Consider the following 22,338-nt stretch of genomic DNA (forward strand, 5'->3'; position numbering starts at 1 on the left):
TGGAATTACCAGCACAATCTCTCTATGTGCTCCATTTTTTGCTTCTTTTTGCCCTTCCCCCCGACAGCCTGTCGCAGTCAATAACTACCACCCCCCAAACCTAGTTCTGCCAGAGTTCAATAAACAAAGATCACTTGGATCACTTGGAAGAATTGAACATGATAATGTTCAATTCTTCCAATCCTATTGAGATAAAGAGATGAATGTATTTGGCCAACAGACTCCGGTGGCCCATCATGGCAGTGACAGGATTTAGGACAGGACCCCTGGGAATCTAGACGCTGGTGGTGGTGAAAATGAAGGTTGATCCTTTAAACTATGCAACATGGAGGCTGATTGGTCCAAAGAAGGCAGGCAAGAAGATGATTGGAGTAGAGTAATGATAACAGTACTGAGTTTGAGTTAGTTAAATTTACCCTTTTAAATTTTTCATATTTATTTCCTATCTTATTCATAGCCTTTTCCTTTTTTTCTTTCTTTAGGTCACGAGCAGTTGTCTAAGCATTTCACTGCATATCGTACTGTGTATGACTGTGTACGTGACAAATAAAATTTGAATTTGAATTTGAATTTGACAGTGTAGAAAAGCAGGGATGTAAAGAACAGAAAAGCAGCCTTACATCAGCGAAAGCAGGAGGAAGACTGATTACAGATTGTTGAATGCACAAGCTTAATTTCTTCCTTTCCAAGTGCCACTCAAGGGATTCTCTGCTGTATTACATAAAATGTCACTATATTACAATTACTGTAACTGTTGTGTTGTATAAATAAAACTGAAGGGAATTGAATAAACTAATAAGATGTCAGGAACCTCACAATCTATAGGCACCTGAACAATGAGAACTATTTAGAGATGCCATTTAATCATCGTGCTTAGAAAAGCACTAATCAGATTAAAGCACCTGAGTAGCAACAAGAAAGACTTGTAGTGTTTTGAAATAATTACTTTTTGTTTTACTATCTCTTACTAGATGAGGCATATTTAACAAAATGTGCATACTGGAAAGGCTAAAATTGGTTTAGTTTAGTTCTCTTTTATATGGTAGAGAAAAAAACACTTGGAAAGCTTCATGCAGGTACATTGTGTATTTCCTGCTTCTAAAAACAGTTATTTGGAATGTATGTTTTCCATCTTGATTTCAGGTGCAGGCTGAGCTCAAGAAGAGGTTTTGGAAGTGGCAGACTCAGAGTTACCTGAGCTACAGTAAACGACGGCGCACCCTGTTCACTGAAAGCAGCACAATCACTCAGATATCTGTCCTGGACAAATCTAGCCCAAAAGATAAGCCAGGCTCTGAGACACACGCCCTCACCAATACCGTCACACACAGCAACGTCTCGGCTGTGTGAAAAACAGCCGACAGCACGTAGTTGTCCTTTTCTACACCTGCCTGGTTAGCAGAGACTAAATCACAGAGCCTGATTGTTGAACGTTTAAGGTACCTCCTAATTTGTATGCTACATTTTTTTTTAGAAGTGTGGGACTTGTAGGCTTACCGTACACTAAGTCTAATTTGAGTTCAGCTCATTAATTCATAACATCCTATACATCATTTCACATTAAACCTTTCTCCATGATGACACTAGATATCATGTTGGCAGAACAAGAGGTCATTTGTTTTTTGTTTTTTTCAGATTTTGTTTTTATGCTCCGGGGCCCCTCCTCCACATCTTACTCACAACCACCAAATTTTTTTCTTGCCTTGTTTATCACAAAACCATGTCTTGAACTGCTCAGTTTTGTGGGTGACTGTTTTAGTATTTAGCTTTCATTCTCATTATTTTCTTCCAACCTGCTCTTAAAAGGAAATGGGCAAAAATAAATAAATACATATGTATTCATTGTTGTCTCAAGCAGGCACCAGACAGACAGTTTTAAATGTATAATTACAGGCGAATCAATTTTAAACCTTTCTAAAATTCTGAAAATTGTATCACTCCTTTTTGCTTAGTTGTTAGTGGTTGTCCAGTATTGATAAATCTATTTATTGATTAGAAAACATGAATTAAACTGATCCTGTTACGCGCATTTCTAGCTCCATAATTTTATATTTGGAGAATACTAGAATAGCTTTGCATGACAGTTCAAACAATCCTTATTGTTTTATACTGGGCTTTAGTGCTGTCCATCCACTGTTTGAAACAAGCTCCTTCCTCCTTTTATCTGATTGGTTCTCCCCTAACAGCAGATGATCATATTTGGGAGATCTCCTCTCACTTATGTTGTAGATTACTTCTGCAGCCAGTGACCTCGTTGTGACCATTCAACACTGTAACAGTTTAGTATATGAAAAAAAGGAAAAGCAGAATAAAATAAAATAAAATAAAACAGATATACAGAGCATACGTAGTTTTTAAAACAGGTTAGTGAGAGACAGAAAAGAAGATGAAAACAGGGTAAGGATGAAACGACCATGTACTTTTTACTAAATATTCTTCTGTTTGCTAATTCTAAGGTGAGCACAGCTCATGAATGAGTTTTCTTTCTCAGTCTCCAGACTTTACCAAAGCCCTGTACATACAATAGTTAGTTTTTAAATCACTGCTGAAGTAAACAATAACACATGTTAATTAGACTAGATAGTATAAACTATATATAAATGCTGGACATAGCTTTGGGGTATAAAAGTGATGCCAGTGCAAAAGTGCCTTACATTTGGGATTTTTCACGGCCAGTAGGGGGCAACTCCTCTGGTTGCAAAAAGTCTTGAGAGAATGACGCTTAATTCAATTCAATTCAATTCAGTTTTATTTATCACCTAAGGTGGTTAATATATTTTAATGTAGACTTTACAATAATAAATAAATTAGCTCCCTCTTGGGGCACTTTATGCACTGACTCGGTAGTTTCAGCTCACAATGATTAAAATATAAAGTTAATTTTGTTCAAGTTTGTCATTGTCAGCGTCAGAAAAAAGACTTATTCTGGAAGCGGCTTGTCAGTCACTGGTATCCTTGATTTCATTTCTGAGCTAAGTCGTCAGTGAAACATCAAGATGGCAACAGTAAAATTGCTCAACTTGAAGCTTAATAGGACTTCAGTAACCAGTGGGTGTTGTTGTGGTGGCTGTGTACATGTCTTATATACAGTCTCTGGTGATGACAGATTAAGTAAGAGACACAAAGGATTTCTGTATTGAAGTACAGCCTGAAATTATTTTAAAAAGTGATTTTATTTATTATGTTTAAATACAATAAGCCAGCATGCAACTACCGAACACTGCTGTTCCCCAATGTTCCCTAATGTTCCCATCACAATCGTACAAGGATACATAAATTCAAATTTTATTAAGACTTAAAACACTGGCCACTTTCTCAGAAGACATTAGGCAGCTGTTCAGATTTTTCATTTTGATTTAAACTATCCAACAATAATCATCACATTGAAATTTAGATGCAACTTAGTAACCAGACTAGCAAGCTAACACTGATAGTAGCTGATTACAGAGCTCTGGCTAATGTTAGAGTCTTTTTTCTTGGCAGTAAAAAACACTTGCTCCCTCAGCAGCTTCACGTTCCCAATTTAGTCATAGCCAGTTATATTTGCTGTTACACATGACATGCGGTGCTGCTTGTAAAAATGAAAACTCTGGGGAAATGTTCACAAAAGACACTACTCTAGTTGCAGACACTTTTGACACCTCTAGACCTGAGGCTAGTTTTTCATGTACTAAATGCAAATAAAGAGTTCCTTGCCCACAGATCAGAAGAGGACCTAAACATGTGTTCCCTAAAAATTCATGGAAGCAGATTTTGTAGGGGTACAATTTCTCAGTCTCAAAATTATTAAAAAAAAATAATTTTTTGAATATAAAATAGATCCTCAATCAGATGATTTTTTGTTGTTTTTTGGTTTTTTTGGTACCTTCAACTTAAATTATGTCTGTGATTAAACGGGATGTAAAAGAAAAGTCTAAAAGGTCCCACATACATGTTCACTGTGGCATTTAAGAGCTCTAGTGAACAGTGATTAATGGCATGTTGAATGTTGGGTATTGTATTGTAATCAAGTTTCAGAGAGACAGGCCGATACACATTACACATTGCACAGTGCACTTGTGCACATCTGGAGCACTACACTGTAAAATCTATTTATTGTGAAATTATTGTTTTAATGTCTCTGTGTGAATGTAAATAGACTTCAAATAGAGTTTACATATATTTTATGATCTTGCAGTTCGACTTACAGATTTGTACAACCACCACATTAAATGACCTTCTTATCATAGTAAATAAAAGATAGTTAAAATGTTTAAAATTCCCAAGTTGATGTTTATTCAGTTATATTCAGTTTTGTTTATACAGCACCAAAGCACAACCGACGCCTCAAGGCGCTTTATATTGTAAGGTAGACCCTACAATTATACATACAGTGTACATTCAGCATTTTTTGTATCATACTGTACATACATGTAACTTACTTTTATTCTTATATACTGTAATATTACAAAATGTTGAAAATGAAAAAGAAGTGTTTGTGTACATGTTCCTATTTATTAGCATAGGTTCAGATAAGTCTAGTTACTAATTACTAAGCTAATGCTAATGCCAACACTGATCCAGAACCTCTTTCCTCTAATAAAGAATTTTGATTGATAGGCTGCTTTTACCATGTTAACTGAGTACTGATGTGGTATCACTCTGTCTTTTGACACAATAGGAATTACGCATGTATGTAGACTGCATACTGCATACACAGATATGTACATGTGTATACATTTCAAGTGTTGTCCATGAAAGACATATAACCTTAATCAGCTACTTACCAGGATAGTGCCTTTTCTCATGCGGTATAGCTCGATGTTTCCCAGCAGTTCAGCTGGACTGTAGGTTTGCATCCAAACTCTGTGTAATCCAGTAAGACTGTGATACTGTACCACATGCTTTTGGCTTTTGCTGAGCTATGTGATAAATGTGTTGCTCTGTTGAAAATTGTATAATTAGGAAGTTAATTTTTATTGTAATGAGGGAAAAAAAGCTATGTATGTTGTGTGGACCTTGCAGTTTAGATTGTTTTCATTTACATTGTAGGAATTGGACAATGCCCCCCCCCCCCCATTTTACTTATAAGTGTGATGTGAATGTTTCTCATGCAGGTTCCAGTTTACTACATGTGTGCAAGTTTCTGCTTTGGTCTTTGCTTCTACAGGGAGGAGATACATAAGCATACGGCTGGCTTTTAATCAAGCATAGCATTAGTTCACAAAGTGAAGCTCTGCCGCAGGCCCAGTAGATCAGCTGGACTGAGTGTCAGCTCACATCAGCTGATGGCTCAGCTGATATTCGTTTACACGTCCAACTGATAATGAAGAGCAAATTATTTCAACTGTACTTCATTTCATTTTTTTTTTTTAAATAGCACCTATTAACCACAATACTCATCTCAGGGGACTATTGTAGTATATCTTATACTTGCTTGCTGCTTAATGTCGTGTAACAAACAGAGTCATACTACTAAATATAAACATGTAGTAAATGTGCAGAAAGAAATATTATTCTTTTGATGACAATGGACCTCCCTGAAATATTATTAAGTATAATTTTGGTGGTGTCTTTGGCCCTAAATACTAATCCTACAGGAAATGTTGGGTAATGTATAAAAAACTCCATAAAAGAGGGCTGGTGCCACCCTCTGACCCCTCTGGATGTTGCCCTGATTAAATCCTAGAGTGCTCAGTTGTTATATGAACAGCAGTCTTTTAAAAAATAATAATAGTATTTCAAAGATTTACATCTTTGAAATACAAAACAGCATTAACAAACAACATTGAAACAACAAGTTAAAAACATTTATTGTTGATATTTACATGATGTACAAAAAAACCCTTCTAATGTGCACCCCCCCCCCCCCCCCCCCCCCCAAAAAAAAAAAAAAGAGAGATCAAATAAAAAGGAGCTGATGAGCAGACAGGGGCAGACTCATAGCAGAGATCTTGAAGTTAATTTTACATTCAGCAATCTGAATCTATGATGAGCCCCATAGCAATCAGTACAATAAAACAATTGAAGAGACAGCATATGTCAAAAAAGAAATTCATTAGAAATCAACTTTGTTGTCATGCTATACAAAAAAAACAACCCAGCAGTTTTTATGGCACTGTACCTTTCCTCATGTTTGTGAACATTAACATTCAAAGGAAAAGTATTTAATGGGTCATGATGGGACTTAAACTACAATCTGATAAAGCATTCACAGTTGAAACCCAATATCTGTGTTCTAGCTTATTAATTGCTTCACCCACTCGTCGGAGGGATTTAAAACAAGGACACAGCTCAGATTCCCTTAATGGCATGGAAGCACGACCCTCCCCTGTGATTACGTCTGCTGGTCAAATGAGATCAAAACGTTTTAAAGCGCATGCATCAGCCGATTAGAGTACAGAGGCATTACAGGAGGCTTTATACTTTTAGCAAACACAATCACCATTTACTAAAAGTAAAAATATGAAAACAATCACAGCGCAGTTTTTGAATGACAGCTATTTACTTTGAACCACAAAAACTTTTTGCAAGGTACACTAGCAGCTTGTTTCTGTCTTGCACATTTACACTGCAGTTTATTTAGTCACAAAGGTTGATTACACACCTTTCAAACACTTTAACTAACTACTTCATTGTCAAAAACAACAGGTTCCTATAGTAACAGCAACATCTTTGTTTGACATCAACATAGTACTGGCAATATAAGGCTCTAACTTTAATTTTAACATTAAAGGAAATCATAAATATATGGTTTAAAACTGGACTGGTGAGATTGTCAAAATGTTTGTGATGAGCTCAACTGAAGACCCCAAGTGAACCAGAGCAGAGGTGGTGATTGACCAGCCCTTTCCCTGTATGACCCCCCTATGGCTGCTGTTGCATCTGCACTGGTATTGTTTTAGCTCAGACTAAATGCATACATAGCAGATTAGCAGGACAACACAGTTTCTGGTCAGCCCTTCTTTTCTCTCTTTGCTTTTGACTCATCTGAACTCCCAGAAAATGTGAATATTTGCAGGTCCAAAGACGCCTTAAGTTTAGGGGGGAAAATGACACTCTTACAGTTACAAATAGTATCTATGTGAATTTATTGGCTACATTTTAATATCATGTAGAGAATTTCTATGTTTATTAAGAGAACCACTGCCTGTAGTTGTAACCTTTTAACATTAACAAGACTACGCATGAATATATATAACCTAGATGTCTACTTTTTTTTAGTCATACTTTCAAATGAGCCAAAGCATTTAACCTAAACATACATTTGTTTAGGACAATGTTATCTTTACTTTAAAATATCTGTTTAAGTGATTTTAGTCCAAGTCCAAGTTATTATTATTTTTAACTTTTGGGGTTTAATATAAGGCATCTTCTTACCTGTAAATCACCAGAATGATATTTATGGTGTAAATTCAAACAGCCGATATGGAAAACAGCTCAAACTATGATAACATGCTGAACTGAGGAGATGTGGTTTTCTTTTGTTATCGGTCATAAATAATGTGTGACATACTTAGCAAAAATGCATTATGCTAATCAAAGAATTTAATCAGTTTTTGAGTTTTAAAGGTCGTGTCTGTCTTTCATATTTAATAGATAAGAGTTTATCTCCTGTAATGAAGAAAACTGTCTTATTTTTTGCAAATCCCCCAACAACAAATCAAAAAGAAAAATCATTAACCCCTTTCTTTACTGGCTCATGAGAACTTTTTCTCATATTTTTGCCATTAAGCAAAAAAAAAAAAAAAAAACAGAAAAAAAAACAACAACCCCAAAACGGCCCACTAAATTAACCATTTATTAGTGTGTAGACGTGATGTTGTGCTGCACTGTACAATGGCCGCTATATTTAGAAGCCATTATACTGTAGCACTGCTTTACTGACAACACTAACTGGTCATGTTCTCTGTGTCTCCTTAAACATGCTTTAAGGACTTTGAAGGCCTCCGGGGTTAAAATTAGTGTGAAGCATTGTAAAAGCACTTTGTAAAACCCTTTACTTTGCAGTTTAGTTTTTCAAAAAGAAAAGACAAATCTCCTTTTATTTGAACTCATCAACAGAAGTCAAAATACTTATTTTGTGCTTAAAGGCACTTTAGGAGACACAAAGTAGAGTCAAACATGGGGTTTTAGAGGATAGCTGAGTCAGACCAAAAGGAAAAATCTGCAGTGACATCAGTTGCAATGCAAACTTGAGCATCGCAAACAGATACGGCCGTGCAAATACTCACTGAAGAGCCGATTCATTTGTCTTTGGAATGAGAAAATTACCATCTTGGTATAAGTAACATCCATCTCAGCGTACTTGTCTTTAAGCAGAATGAGCACATACAGCATCAGTAACAAAGAGCTGTTCCAAGCGAGGAGAAAACCTCATTAATCAAAATAATTCAAACAGATTTTTCAAATGGTCCTCTGTAAGGAGAAAAATACAAAGGTTTTAGCCCGAAAAAGAAGTGCTGTGATGTTTCTCATGGTCTATATCTCCACTTAGACCATTATAGTTTTATACAGTTTCCTCGTGCAATAGGCTGTGGAGGAGATACATGTAGTACATTAGCTCCACAGCAGCCTGATAAACACTAATAACCCTAAGAAAAAGAAAAAACAACATCCAAAAAACACTGAATTCTCACAAACAACCCACGTGGACAATAAATGCAGTTTCATGCAAGCAACTGAACTCATGACATTTCAGTCGTGTGCTCATTTTCATTGACATTTTCTGTACTATCGGCTGTTAAAACTACAGACCTGCTGACTACATCAGTGTCCTCTTCTTAGACTTTCTAGAGATTAAAAAAAAGGCCTGTTTGTGGTCGCATTTGCAAACCTTAGCACTGTGGACACATCTGAAGATCAACATGATACATATTTTTAACTTTAATGGCATATTACACAGAAATATGTCCATATAATAATCTAGTAAATACTGATTGGTGAAAATTTTCTGTGACAGAAGTTGTCTTCAACTACCTTTATATTGTTTTAAATCTGTCACAGCTGAGGCTGCGAATGATAATACTAAGCTTACACACAGTCACTGTTTGTGCATCGCGGGTGCTGCAGTCATTGATAGAAAAAAAGAGGATGGCTTTTTCAGTGTTTTATATGCACCGAAACAGAGGAGACAAAGAGGGACTGTTTTGAATGCGAGTATGATGCCAATGAAACTGGCCAGGTTTGCTTTAGAGTCCCTGATTCAGTCATTAACACTGATAAAGAGGCTGAAAAAGAGAAACTTTCCTCCATGTTCAGGGTATTAAATATACAGCTTCTTTTAAAAGATTACTCCTGGTGTTTAGGGTTAGGGACCCACACCAGAATAAACTGGAGTAGCAGCAGCACTTATCCTTAATTTACATGCTCAGATTGGGGCAGGCTTCACTTCCATGTGACACAAATTATTATTAATATTTATTTATTTTATTATTTTTTCAACCTCATCTTTCACACATCTCCACAGTGTGTAACACAATCGTTTTGTTAAAAAATCCAAAGTCCCAGTTGAGATAAGCGTCGGACACGGAGGACAACAGTTTGTACAAGCTAATAGGAAACTAATCTTCATATTTAAATCCAGCGGCGTGTCCCAGTAAAATATTTACATCAGAGTCACCAGTGTTTACTTTCTTCAGTTAAATCACTTTCCATGGCACAGGCGCTAGGAGATTAATTAAGGAATTAAGTGTAAAGTCATCTAAAATGTATCTTGAGAAAAGTGTGAAACCTGAAGACCAAAGTGTCCTCAGACAGACTGGAATGATCAGTGTGATGGGATACATACTGTATTGTAGAGCTATTTGGTCCCTCTGTGTTGCAAAGCAAATACTGCAACACCAGACAATTCTGAACACCAATACAATATATACAGAGAGAGCCGGCACACATGCCTTTTTAGTGGGGTTCCAGAACGGGAGAGTGAACCTACAGGCTGCACCTGAATGTGTCATTCAATTCACCTGTCATGACCTGTTTGGTCATATTTCATTGGATGTGGACTCAGACAAGTGGCTGTTCTGGGTCGCTGGAGGTGAGTTGGGTTTCCATCATGATTTCATCGGGGTACGGGTTGGGGTAGGGATTGAGGAACGGGTTGGTGAGGCTGGTCATTGGGAGGATTGTAGGTTTGGTGGCATCAGGTCCGGAGGCGGCAGTGTCGTCATCAGACTTGGCGTCCCCGAGAGCGCTGCTCAGGTGGCTGGAGTCTCGGCCTGCAGGCTGGACATGCGGATCTGCGAGCTGCTCTTGCTGAGGATGGACAGCTGCGTCCCCCCGTTCACCCCACTGCTCGCCAACGAAGGATGCCGGTGCTTCAGGTCCACAGCAAAGTACCTGTTCACCGTCCAGCTGCGCCATTTCCTCTTGATCTCCGATTGCACCTTGAGGGATATACTTCACAAGGTCATTATTAATGGACCTCGCTGGAAAGAGACAAGCTCAGTGCCTTCAGGCTCTACATTTCTGAGTGGACTGTAAACAGTCATTTTCTTGTACCAGAAAATGCAGTCTCATGGTTTTACATCTACACACAGTTAAATTAGTCATGCATTCTATTCTAAGAAAGTGCTGAGCTCCAAAAAAAAGTTTCTACTAAAGGGATGAAAATGCGAATGTGCCAGACTCCCTTTACCCCTCGTATTTTTTACAACCTGTTAAACTGAAGAAAGTGTATGTAAGACACACAACATCTTTAAAATTATAAGGGCACGCTGAGACAATGTTTTCTGCTGAGGTCAGTGCTCACTTTCACAATTCATAGCTAGGGAAAAGTCTCTTCATGAACTAATTAATAATGATAAAGTTACAATTAAAAAATATTGTTCAGTACAACATTTTTCTACACTGGGTCATAGTGTTGCTGCCACATTAGCTGTTACACTGTGTTGCTACATTATGTTGTAGACTTCATCTATTTATTCTCCTCTAACACACAGTGTTTACCTGCTGTTGGTTTACCATTATGTCATGTCATTTATTTATCAAACTTTATTATTACTGTCCTTTTTTATTTAATACTTTTTAAAATTTATATGTTCCTTTTTTTATCCTTTATTTATGTAGTTTTCAGAACTGCAAAGTGTTTGTGTAAGAGCATTTTGATTGGCATCAAACTCTAGACAGACCATGGTGTGCTGCAGAAAGGTGACATAATTCATTTTAAAAAATAAGAATATTAATAGTAAAAATGTTTTGAAATTAATTAGGAAATATCTGGTGGAGACCCCAAAAATAAAGTGCATTTCTGTTCAATGCAGAGATTCATAACTCAAACCTCAGATCTCATGTATAAATATTTGGATTGAGAGATTATGTGCTGTTATAAAGTACTTTAATAACACCAATGTGTTGTGGTGATAGCTTGCTATAAAAAAGACTTACCTCTCCATTCAGGAAGCAGTAGAGGACGGCCACCACAAAGCCCTGAAGAAACACAGAAAGTCAGAGCATGAGACAAAGAGACTAACTCATCTAAAGTGAACACGATGCAGTCAAGAATCCTTCTGCTTGACTTTAACCATTAATGTGGCAGTTTCAGCTCAGGATGGATGGCTGAATATGCAGGGTGAATAAGTCACGCTGCAAGATGCTGCCTTCTAGTGGAGGTTTATAAATGTTGCTAGCAAAAATTATGTTCTAAATTTTGACTTTGGATTTGAAAATAAATGTAAAAAAATGTTTAGACCTACTTTGCTCATTTCCAGCTCCAGATTTTAATTCTTTGACACTACTAGATCAGAATTTTGTAACTTAAGACTTATTATTAATTATTATTAATTATCTTACTGGGCCTTGAAGCATCCCCTCAGTTCACCCTCTGTGTGAAACAAGTTGTTTTAGCTTCCTTCTCACTTTCTTTAAGTCAAATTTATTCTGACTGGCTGCCACCCATAAAGAAAAAGTTTGAATAGGGGGTGGGCAGAGGTTCTGTGCTAATATTAAGGATATTGTCTCCCTATAAATACAGATCATAAACAACAACAACAACAGCTATAAAAACAGATCAAAGAGTAGAAAGAAACTGATGCACTGCCACAATATAGACTGAAAGTTTTTTTCTGAAAATAGTTCACACAGGCATTATCCTTGCCTACATTAGGCTATGCAGGAGAAATAATTACCTGGAAGGATCCGAGCCCAAGCTCAAATACCAGACGTTCCCTCTTGCTGACATTCTCAGGAGAGAAGGCGAACACAGTGTAGTGGATCCCGAACAGAGGAATCAGCAGCAGAGTGGAGCGTGCCAACCTCCTGTAAAGCAAACGCATGAAACACACTCATCATCATCACCATCACAATGAGAGAGCTGTTCTACCAATGTGTCAGTCCTCATACACAGAAGACTAAATTTACAGTAGGGCATATATGCATGAGGATAAATATGCCATTTCAAGGTTTCAAGGTTTTAAATTCAGTCAGTAACATATCTGTAACTTATATATCTATAACTAAACACTTTCCCCCACAATCAGATCAGCGTGAGCTCTGAAAAAGCTGGCAAATCAGAACTTTAACTTGGAGAATAAATAATAGGGTTCCAGGAATCATGGAGCTTAACCCAAGCTCCCACAAGGCTCCAGCTTCCTCCCACAGTGCAAAGGCATGCATGTTACATTGACTGTAGGCATGAATGTGAGTGTGAATGGTGATAGCCCTGTGATAGACTGCTCAAAGCTCCAGTGCCCCTGAAATGTAAGGATGGACAGCTGGACTACATAGTCATCCATATGTATTCAGATCTATCCACAAATGGGTCTGTGACACTGGGGTTACTATTGTATATAGTGAGGTGACTAAATGTAGTCAAGTAAAAAGTGAAATATGTTCTACAAAAATGGAAAGACAAAGTTAAAGTTTTAAGATGCAGAAATACTGAATTTGTCTCCAAAATACCTCAATTTTTTAAAAGTAAATGCTAATAATAATGTGCTAATAATGTGTTTTCATTAACAGTGAAGCAAACTGCATGACAATTCCAAAACTTATAGATAGGGAGAAACGCTCTCCTTAAAAAGTACTTGTTGTTAATTAATTACACAATGAAACACTTGTTATGTTTTAGCACTGATCACAAAATGGTATAAAATTATGTTAAATACACAAATAAGATATTAAACACATTCAAAACAAAATGCATTTACATCTTAACTCATCTAATAAGAAACTTTATGTTAATGTCAAGTACTTACAGGTAAATACTGGATTCATTTCCACCAATATCTGGAGATTGTAACTTCTGAACCAGGATGATGATGATGCCAATGAACAGCACAAAGTTAACCTGTAGAATAAACCAGTTGTATAAAAGTAATACAAATATACTTGACAAAAGAAAGACTGTGTTTTTGCATCCTGGCTTCTCACCATAATTGAAGCCAGCACAGGTCCTTTTATCACCCACCAGATGGCAGCATGGTCATTCATGTCCCAGCAGCTAAGAGTGCATATGATAAAATGAAATGTTCAGCACATATGCAACAAAAACATGAGACTCTACTTACAGTGTTATTCATAACTCACCCTATATCATCAAAGTGCAGCCTCAGCACTGCCCAGATGGTCACACACACCGTCGGGGTCCCTGAAACCAACATCACCAAGTAAACAACATGACATTTGGAAATATGAATACAACGACAGCATGGCATGTAAGACATCTCACCCCAGCCTATTATGATGTACCAATAGAAGTATCTTTTCTCAGGGAAGAAGGTCTCCACTAGTAACGTGAAGAGATACAGACCCTCGATGAAGAGCCAGAAGTAGTTAGAAAGAACACAGTAGTGGAAGAATATCATCACCGCTCGACACTCCAGCTTCAAGAAAAGACAGATAAAAGCAACGTGCAAGAGAGTGTCAGCAAAGGTGCCACAAACCATCACCAGCATGAGTACAGCCTGCTTTACTGGCACATGTGCAGCTTGTTTTACTCACAGTGTGTATGAAGCAGTGCTCGCTGTCCTCTTTTGCATACAACACGCCGTCTTTGATGAAGACAGAAATAGCTCTTAAGATGAATGACACAAAGAGGTTCATGTGGATGAAGTTCCTGGTACAGTGCAGCTTCCTGTGTGAAGGAATAAATGTGAACACTCTGGATAAAAATTGATTATTTTGTAACTAATATCTTCTTTTCCCTGATAAACACACACAAGTGCTGTTCTGCAAAACACTGATTCACTGTTAACACATAGACAGGATACCAGTGTTAGAAGCATAAGTACTACTACTTCTGCCACATTAATTAGTGTCCATAGCCACTTGAGGCTGGCTCCAAAAGCATATCAGTCTCCAGAGACTTCCATAGGAAAATGTCCAAAAGGTAATACCAGTAATATGACCAATTTGGGTTTTTCTAAATCTGAAGTTAGGGGCGTGGCCATTTTGACTGTGAACCACTGAACTGGACCTCTCTGCTGTATTTGGAAACATTTTAATGGCATTATCTGATAATTAATATGGACTGCTAAGCAGAACAGACTACTCAAATAGTTTGTGCTTCAGTGTTGGTGAGTGAAATTTCAGTGTTTATTGTAGTGCGATAATAAAGACCTATTGGCAGGTATCTGCGTGTTTAACCTGTGGAGTTTATGGATGCCGTATCTTTTATATACAGTCAAGTCTGTCAGATCCTCACACTAACAATTTGTACCAACTTCATAAACTGAGCATCCACAGGCTGACTCATAAATGGCACAGAAAGATTCCATTACAAAGACGAGGTCCTTAGTACTCTTTACTTCACCTGTCAGTGGTTTTGATCTTGTAGCAGATGCATTTCATCTGGTTTAAAGTCAGTCTTATCTCCTATAAGACGTACAGTATTTCTCACCTGAACCTGCACAGGATGACCATGGCTGTGGTTAGAGAGACCAGAGAGGTGCTGTAGCCCACAGTGTACAGAGCTTTCACTGACACGTAATACATGTCCTACAATGGTGATAGAGACACAGAGCATTTCATGTAGAAAATGTCAAATACAACTGTGCATTAGACACAGTTGCAGATGCTGAGGTGCTGTTTAACTCACAGGGTGGGTGCTGTTTCCTTCCTCGTACAGGCAGGCATCAAGATAGTGGGGAAAGGGCTCCGACCAACCAAACTGAGTGCAATTGCGGCTAACCTTTCCCAATTCTGCAGACACAGAGCCCTTTACTTACTTACAGTAAACACGCCAAACACACCAATGTAATTCTACAGCAGTAGAGCTGTCTGAAATATAAAGATAAATGTATAGAAACAGACCGTAGTCTTCTTCACTCATAAACTGAGAGAAGAGTTCAGGACAGTTGACCTCAACCACCTCCCCGAGCCTGGCAGGCTGCCAACATGTCAGATTGTCCCAAAACCACGGGCAATCTGGGGACACGACGGGGAGAAAAGCTCAGTGCTCAAGTCCAAAAAGCCATATGTTCATTTCATATCACTGCTACTATATCAAATTACATTTTGACCAGGTACCTTTTCTTTGTTTCCATCTAATTGGTCTTTGGACTAAATAAATCAATTATCAGACTACTACATGATGATAGTAGTAAAAAATAGTCTTTGCTGTTGCATCTTTTTCTACAACACTTTTATACAGGGATCGGTTTGCATCAGAAATCAAGGAGCAAGTCTCATAGATTTGTAACCTTTTAATTTGTTATTCTGTTTGAGTGTATTTACATGTCACTCTAAATTAGACACAGTTTTAAAGGATAACTGGAAAACAACTGGATATTTTAGCTTTAACTATAACTAATAATTTGTTGTGTAGTTACATTGGTGAGGTATGCCCTAATTTGATGATGTGGTGTGTTTGATGTCAAACATTCCAACGAAAAACACTAAAAAGCTGTGTTGAAAAGCTACCAAATAATTTGTCCCTTTTTTTTCTTCTGTGTCATAAAATATGATAGTGACAAGCCATCTTTTAGATTTATTGTGGGATTCTGCTGCCATTTTGTCCAGCATATATATATATATATATATATATATATATATATATATATATATATATATATATATATATATATATATATATATATGTACTGTTCCATGATTTGTCCCATTGCAATTAGGGAAGTTCTACAAAAACAGACTTATTTCAATTAAACTCTCGATTTAAACCCCGCAAAATGTGCTTTTTAAAAAAGGTATTCACAAACTAATGAAGCTCAGTGAGTAAATGTTAAGTAATTGGTCCCCATGTGTTCCACTGCCCCCTCAAAGTGAACAGTGGGCAGTGAACCAACATAAAGAACGGTTCTTTAAACAGAGCAACTGCACAACAACACCCTGGCTTGAATTATAATCAATCAATCAACTCAGCCATTCAACTTCTGCTCCAGATGCTCTCCTTTTAGTGTTAATTTAGTGTTGCATTTTGAATGTCTAAAGCTCACTTAAAACAGACCTTGAGTTAGAAATGGAGAGATGCCTGCAGAAAGCATGTAAAGTGGTACATCAGGTTTAAATTCTGTTTTTAGGACATTGTTGTTAGTGGTTGTTGTGACTGTTTTTTGCAAATAGTACAATGGGCTCTATATTCCATGCTTATATTATCATTAAAGTTTTAATATTAGCACTGGTCTGAAGTTCTGTGGTACTGGTTACATAGTTTGCTTTTGTGTTTTGAAGCCAATTTCATGATGACAACAGCTTCTAGCTCATCTCAGTTCAGTGCAATTGCCATTTCTTTGTGTGTTTCAATTGCCCGAGTGATTTTCTTCTGTGCTGCCCCTCCCTTAGGCCAGTTCTGCCAGAGGTTTCTTCTTCATGGGTGTAACATGTTCCAAAGTAATCTGTTATTTTAATCAGTGAAATACTTGAAATACTGAATTATTTCTATGATTTCTAGTGCCATCACATGCAGCTAATGAAATGAAACATCATCTGGGTAGTGTAGGAAGGGTTGAAAAAATTTATATGGACTAAGTCTACCTAAAGACCAGTTGAATTAACATTTGCTAGAAGGCAGTAGGTTAACAGTCCAGGAATGTCAAAAACATCTTCCTGCCCTAGATTTAACAATACATTCTGCAGACTAGTAGACAGACAGCACAGACCATTAGGAAATGGGGGGTGAATCAGGATCTAACAACGTAGTCTAAGCACTGCTTTAATCAGTGAGCTTTCCTGTCAGAGATTATTAAACCTGCAGTTGTAAAAAATTGGTGCACATATACGTTAATGATATGGTTATATATGTGTGTCTGTTAAACCGACTCTTTGTATTTGACAGTGAATTTGTCCCAAAAAGTGAACATGTTTTGTTTCTCAAATTCAACTACTGCTGAAATGTTTGTAATATGCCAAGAAACCATGATATTACAATTTAAAATCTATACACGCAAATGGTAAATGGTAAATGGCCTGTATTTATATAGCGCTTTACTAGTCCCTAAGGACCCCAAAGCGCTTTACATATCCAGTCATCCACCCATTCACACACACATTCGCACACTGGTGATGGCAAGCTACATTGTAGCCACAGCCACCCTGGGGCGCACTGACAGAGGCGAGGCTGCCGGACACTGGCGCCACCGGGCCCTCTGACCACCACCAGTAGGCAACAGGTGAAGTGTCTTGCCCAAGGACACAACGACCGAGACTGTCCGAGCCGGGGCTCGAACCGGCAACCTTCCGATTGCAAACACCAAAAACAACTGCTAGACTCCCACAACCCACATGAAAAAGATATATATAAATCTTATAAAGTTTGTCTTGTGTGAAACTTGTATGAAAAGCATACAAGAGTGAAAACAGATACAAGAACCCTTGAAAAATTATATAAATTAAACTTGTATGTTTTGGATACTTACTAAAACAACATATGAAAGTAATGAGAAAGTGGCCACTTTAATGAGTGAATCATATAAGTTTTTACTATTTCTTTTCCATATGGGAATGGTTGCACAATAGTTGGAAAGTATTTAAGTAGCTAATGTTAGTTTACTCTGTAAGATTATCTAAATTCTAGCACCACAAAAAAGTTTTTAACAACACATAACAAATGTTTTTTTATTAAAGGTCTGTGGAGACAAAATAAAAGGCAAGGCTGGATATATATGACAAAGGGTTGTTGAATATGGAACAGTTCGCCGTTAGTTTCTGACAGTGAGAGTTAAGTCAGAAACTAAGGTCACAAAGGAGAACTGACACAAGTTGCCCATAGTTTTAATATTCCCTTCATTCATCATCTAATCAGCCAGAGAGACAGCTGTCACTCACCGATCAACTTTCATTTTCAGAATCATCATCACAAGACACTAACAACTAAAGCACGTGCCCTTGCTCCAAAAATACAGTCTTCCTGTGGCCTCATTAGTTATCCGATGCTTCAAATCAAGCACAGAGGCTATGAACTGTGAGGTTCGTTTTTTAAAAAACATTTTCCAAGGATCAGGTGAGTCATCTACAGTTTGTGGAGTTATCACCAGCTCATTAGCACGAAGAATCCAAAGATGCTTCTGTTTTAATACAAGTTTATCATGAAGGCAACAAAGACTCACCAAATTCTTGATTGTTGGAATCCAAGGCCATCATTTCCATGCATTTCTCCTGCTCCATCTTGATCACACAGTTAGAGGGGACCTGTTGGCTTGAAATCTAGAAGACAATACACACCCACACAGGGACACACACACATACAGAGAGTGTGTGTGTGAGTGAGAGAGAGAGAGTCAAGCAGCTAAAGAGCACATAGAAAAGATTCAAAGGCAAAGTGCTTGGTTGCTTCATTAGCCACTCATGTGCTTCAATCTACTGTGGGAGAGGTCTAAGTCCTGGGATCTGTCTGAAATCCCAACCAATTAAACTAATCATTTCAGAGCTGCTGGCTCTCTCTCCATTCTAACTGACCCACAGGACGACATTATTCCAATGAAAACAAGTCAGGAAAGATGAGCCTTTTTCACACCACACGTTGCCAAGCTTTAGTCCCATCTGTTCTGAACCACAGACATGAAGTTTATAATTGTGCTCTCCAGACATCCAGACACGGATGACTGCATGGCTACGACTGCAGACATGGAGGTTATGACCAGGGGCACATCATTTACAGCCCCTATGGTGAGGATCAAGGTATGAACATGTCTCTGTGCTGGCGTCAGTCCAGGAGACTCCACGTGTTAGCTTCAAGAGGAATATTAATCTGCTGAATAACATGGATAAGCTTCAAACATCTGGCATACACTGAGTGCAGTTTGTTAATAAATATTTATTATTTGATGTAATGATTTAACATAAATATTATTTTTTAAAAATGTTGTAGCTTAATTTACCAGGTAGCATAATTGGTTTGAAATAATTTTCAGTTTCATGTATCTTAAACCTTTCCTTTATACAGCTTGTCCATTGTTTGATTGCATCCTTTTCAGGCCATCATGTCTATAGAGCAAAGCTGAAGCTGGTGTTCTTTAATCAGAAGGAACAAACTGTCACTTGTCAGTAGGACGATTCTGAAAACAAACTGTAAGCCTATTAAAAATACAATTCTTTGACCTTGACTGAAAATGAAGATGGGGATTTCTCAGATATATACACAGGTGTACATGGATGTAATAATTAGAGCTAACTTGCATTTGAATGTTCATGAGTCACTGGTTTGCAGGTATTCAGACATCAGGACAGAGGCAAGTAAACACTGTTTAAGCTTTCAAATGGTAAATGATGACTTGAAAGAAGAGTGTTGGTGATTTGCAGTATGTGAATATTAATGAAACCAAGTTAAATAAGGAGAGATCACTTGGAAGAACCCAACATGATTTATTGAGATAGAGATAGATAGAAATGAATTTATTTGGCAATTAGACTCCGATGACCCATCATGGCAGTATGGAATCCCAGCAGTGATAGGATTTAGGACAGTACTCTGTGGAGTCTAGAGATTGGTGGTGAAGATGAAGACTGAGGTTTGGATGGAGCTCTGACTGAGGTGTCTGTGAGGTGGAGATGGGAAGGAGGTGGGTTGCACGAATGACAGCCTGAAAGGGAGAACGACGGAGAGCACAAATTTAAATCATGTAAAGTGGAGGCTGACAGGCTCGAAGAAGGCTTGCAAGAAGATGACTGGACTAGAGTAATGACGTCAGTGTTGAGACTGACAGTGTGGGAAAGCAGTAGACATGTACACAGAAAAGCAGGGACAGAAGGCAGATGAGTGATTAAAGATCTTCCTCATTGAACTTAAGCATATGCTTCATTTTTGATGATGTAAGTACTAATAGTGCACTGCATGTACACCCACAAAATTTTCAGACCTTATCTTGTAATTATGAGATGATGTACAATGGACTAATGAGCCAATAAATATAATTATCCCAGTAATTTGGATAATCAGGCTTTGTGATTTATAGATTCGGTCAAAAATCATTTACTATATAGATAGATTTGCAAACTAAAGTACATTTCAAGTAAAGGAAATTGATACCACTTGGTTAAAATGTCAAGAACATCCACTCATGTGTTTCAATTAGTGTCTGTAAATGACCTTTAAATTTGGTAAATATTTTTACGTTTGTTTGAAAGGCACTTCGGTTTTATTTTGAAATCCATGCTTTTATTTTGAAACAGGAAACTGGCACAAAACCGTTAAAGGGCTGTTAGTAACGTTTCTTTTAGGATATGGTAAAATAGTGTGCCTTAAAGTGAAAAATATGTACGTTTACTTTGCCAATTAGTACCTGGCTGACAGTGGCACAAGGTTTGTTAATGTTTCCTTTAACGGAATAAGTTACATGCAATCAAAATGTCGTTTAATAGAGTTTATATTGTTAACCTTGAACTTGACCTTTATGTGTAGTGGTAAGTTAGTGAGGTGATACAATGAATTGAGTGATGTAAATTTGATGTATATGCTATATGTGAGCAGGAGAAATTTGTTTCCTTTGATCTTATGGTATTAATATTGCTGGTTTTGTTTTGCTCCTAGCTCTTACGGTGTCTTCACTGAATGTTTCAATAAAAACATTTCCAATAAAACCTCTGTGAAGCATCAGTATAAGAGACCATCATTCAGCCAGGGATGCTACAGTAAGAGCTTTAGCCTCACGAGTTTCACCTGACTGCCAAAGTCTATGATGAAAGAAGAGGGATTCATTGTGATGGTCTAAATGTGACACTCGCTCAAAATGGAAGCATCTCAGATATTAACTGCAGAAGCAGAAGGCTCAGATCAAATAAAAGACATCTGTCAAGCAAGCAAGGATGAGGAACTTCGCAGATCTGATCGCCCAAGAAATCCCACGGAGAAGATGCTTACATTTCAGAGAGAGGAGGCATACAAAAGGGAGAAGCGGCTCATGCACCTTTATGATCAATGGAAGATCCAGGCACGTAAGGCAAGAAATCAGCTAAAGCTAGACATTCCAGAAAGTGAAATCGCAGCTCTCATTGATATCTTAGAGAAATGCATGAATGATATTACGGACATTTATGTACAAATCAGAGATCACCTCACACCATCCAGTGAAACGAGACGTCGTGTTGATGCATGTGAGGCCGTAACAAAGGACATTATTAAAATTGCATATGAAAGAATATCAGGCATAGACGAAGACTATGATAGTGAAGCAGTCAAAGAACGCCTTCGTGAGCTCCTTAACAGAGACTATGCTCATTCCATATATGGATCCACGGTTTCACCTCCAAGTCAACACACTATAGACTCCATTGTCGCAGTAAAAAGAGCAGATGCTGCAGCAGAATTAGCAGCAAAGGAAGCAGAATATGAGTTGTTATTGGCGGAAGGAAAACAAAAGGAAAGGATCCAGCTCTTAGTAGAGCAACAGAAAAGGGATCTTGAAGCTCAAAAACATGAACTAGAAAGACTAAGGGCTGAAAAGGATATAAGAGCAGCACGAGCAAGATTGTCAATTTACAACCAAGATGTAATGCAGGAGGGCAGCTTGTGCTCTGCTAACAGCAAACTAAGGAACCAGGAACATATGCACCCACATCAAGCTGTGTCTCTGGCTCCAGTTCAGCATCTCATAAGATTTCCAGCTTCACCTCCACAGACAGATGTGTCCCACTTAGCTCAAGCAGTACAAGACAGCATAGCCATGAACAGACTTCCAATGCCAGAGCCACCTGTATTCACCGGCGACCCAATCCAGTTCATTGAATGGAAATCTTCATTCATATCCCTCATAGATAAAAGGAACATATGTTCAGCTGACAAACTGCATTACTTGAGAAGATATGTGGGAGGTCCTGCACGAAAGACACTTGATGGTATCTTTTACAGGGAGGATGATGAAGCGTATAAGGATGCATGGGATCGCCTTAATAGCAGGTACGGTCAACCATTCGTCTTGCAGAGAGCTTTCAGAGAAAAACTAGCTAGCTGGCCAAAGATCCACTCAAAGG

The 22,338-nt window shown here is 37.9% G+C and overlaps 2 protein-coding genes across 4 annotated transcripts in view; one reads left to right on the top strand and one right to left on the bottom strand.

Annotated features, from left to right (window-relative positions):
* The window catches only part of ghrhrb (growth hormone releasing hormone receptor b), a 73,878-nt gene extending 69,407 nt beyond the window's left edge, over window positions 1–4,471 (top strand). The window contains exon 13 of the mRNA XM_085253026.1: window positions 1,144–4,471. Within this exon, the coding sequence (XP_085109152.1) occupies window positions 1,144–1,350 (207 nt within the window). The 3' untranslated portion in view covers window positions 1,351–4,471. The remainder of the gene's footprint in view (window positions 1–1,143) is intronic.
* A 4,915-nt stretch (window positions 4,472–9,386) lies between these two features.
* adcyap1r1b (adenylate cyclase activating polypeptide 1b (pituitary) receptor type I) overlaps window positions 9,387–22,338 on the bottom strand; it is a 42,285-nt gene continuing 29,333 nt past the window's right edge. For 2 of the 3 annotated variants that reach the window (XM_085253027.1, XM_085253028.1), the window contains 12 exons: window positions 18,480–18,576; window positions 15,229–15,342; window positions 15,014–15,117; window positions 14,816–14,913; window positions 13,918–14,050; window positions 13,646–13,799; window positions 13,504–13,564; window positions 13,348–13,417; window positions 13,173–13,264; window positions 12,105–12,234; window positions 11,365–11,406; window positions 9,387–10,377 (listed from right to left, as the gene is read on the bottom strand). In XM_085253027.1, the coding sequence (XP_085109153.1) occupies window positions 9,985–10,377; window positions 11,365–11,406; window positions 12,105–12,234; window positions 13,173–13,264; window positions 13,348–13,417; window positions 13,504–13,564; window positions 13,646–13,799; window positions 13,918–14,050; window positions 14,816–14,913; window positions 15,014–15,117; window positions 15,229–15,342; window positions 18,480–18,576 (1,488 nt within the window). In that variant the 3' untranslated portion in view covers window positions 9,387–9,984. The remainder of the gene's footprint in view (window positions 10,378–11,364; window positions 11,407–12,104; window positions 12,235–13,172; window positions 13,265–13,347; window positions 13,418–13,503; window positions 13,565–13,645; window positions 13,800–13,917; window positions 14,051–14,815; window positions 14,914–15,013; window positions 15,118–15,228; window positions 15,343–18,479; window positions 18,577–22,338) is intronic. The other variant, XM_085253029.1, reaches the window with a different exon arrangement.

This window comes from Mchenga conophoros, linkage group LG17 (genome assembly GCF_057382185.1).
Source record: "Mchenga conophoros isolate Kocher_MC1m ecotype Shallow Benthic linkage group LG17, M_conophoros_male_GT1.1, whole genome shotgun sequence".
NCBI classification, from domain to species: domain Eukaryota; kingdom Metazoa; phylum Chordata; class Actinopteri; order Cichliformes; family Cichlidae; genus Mchenga; species Mchenga conophoros.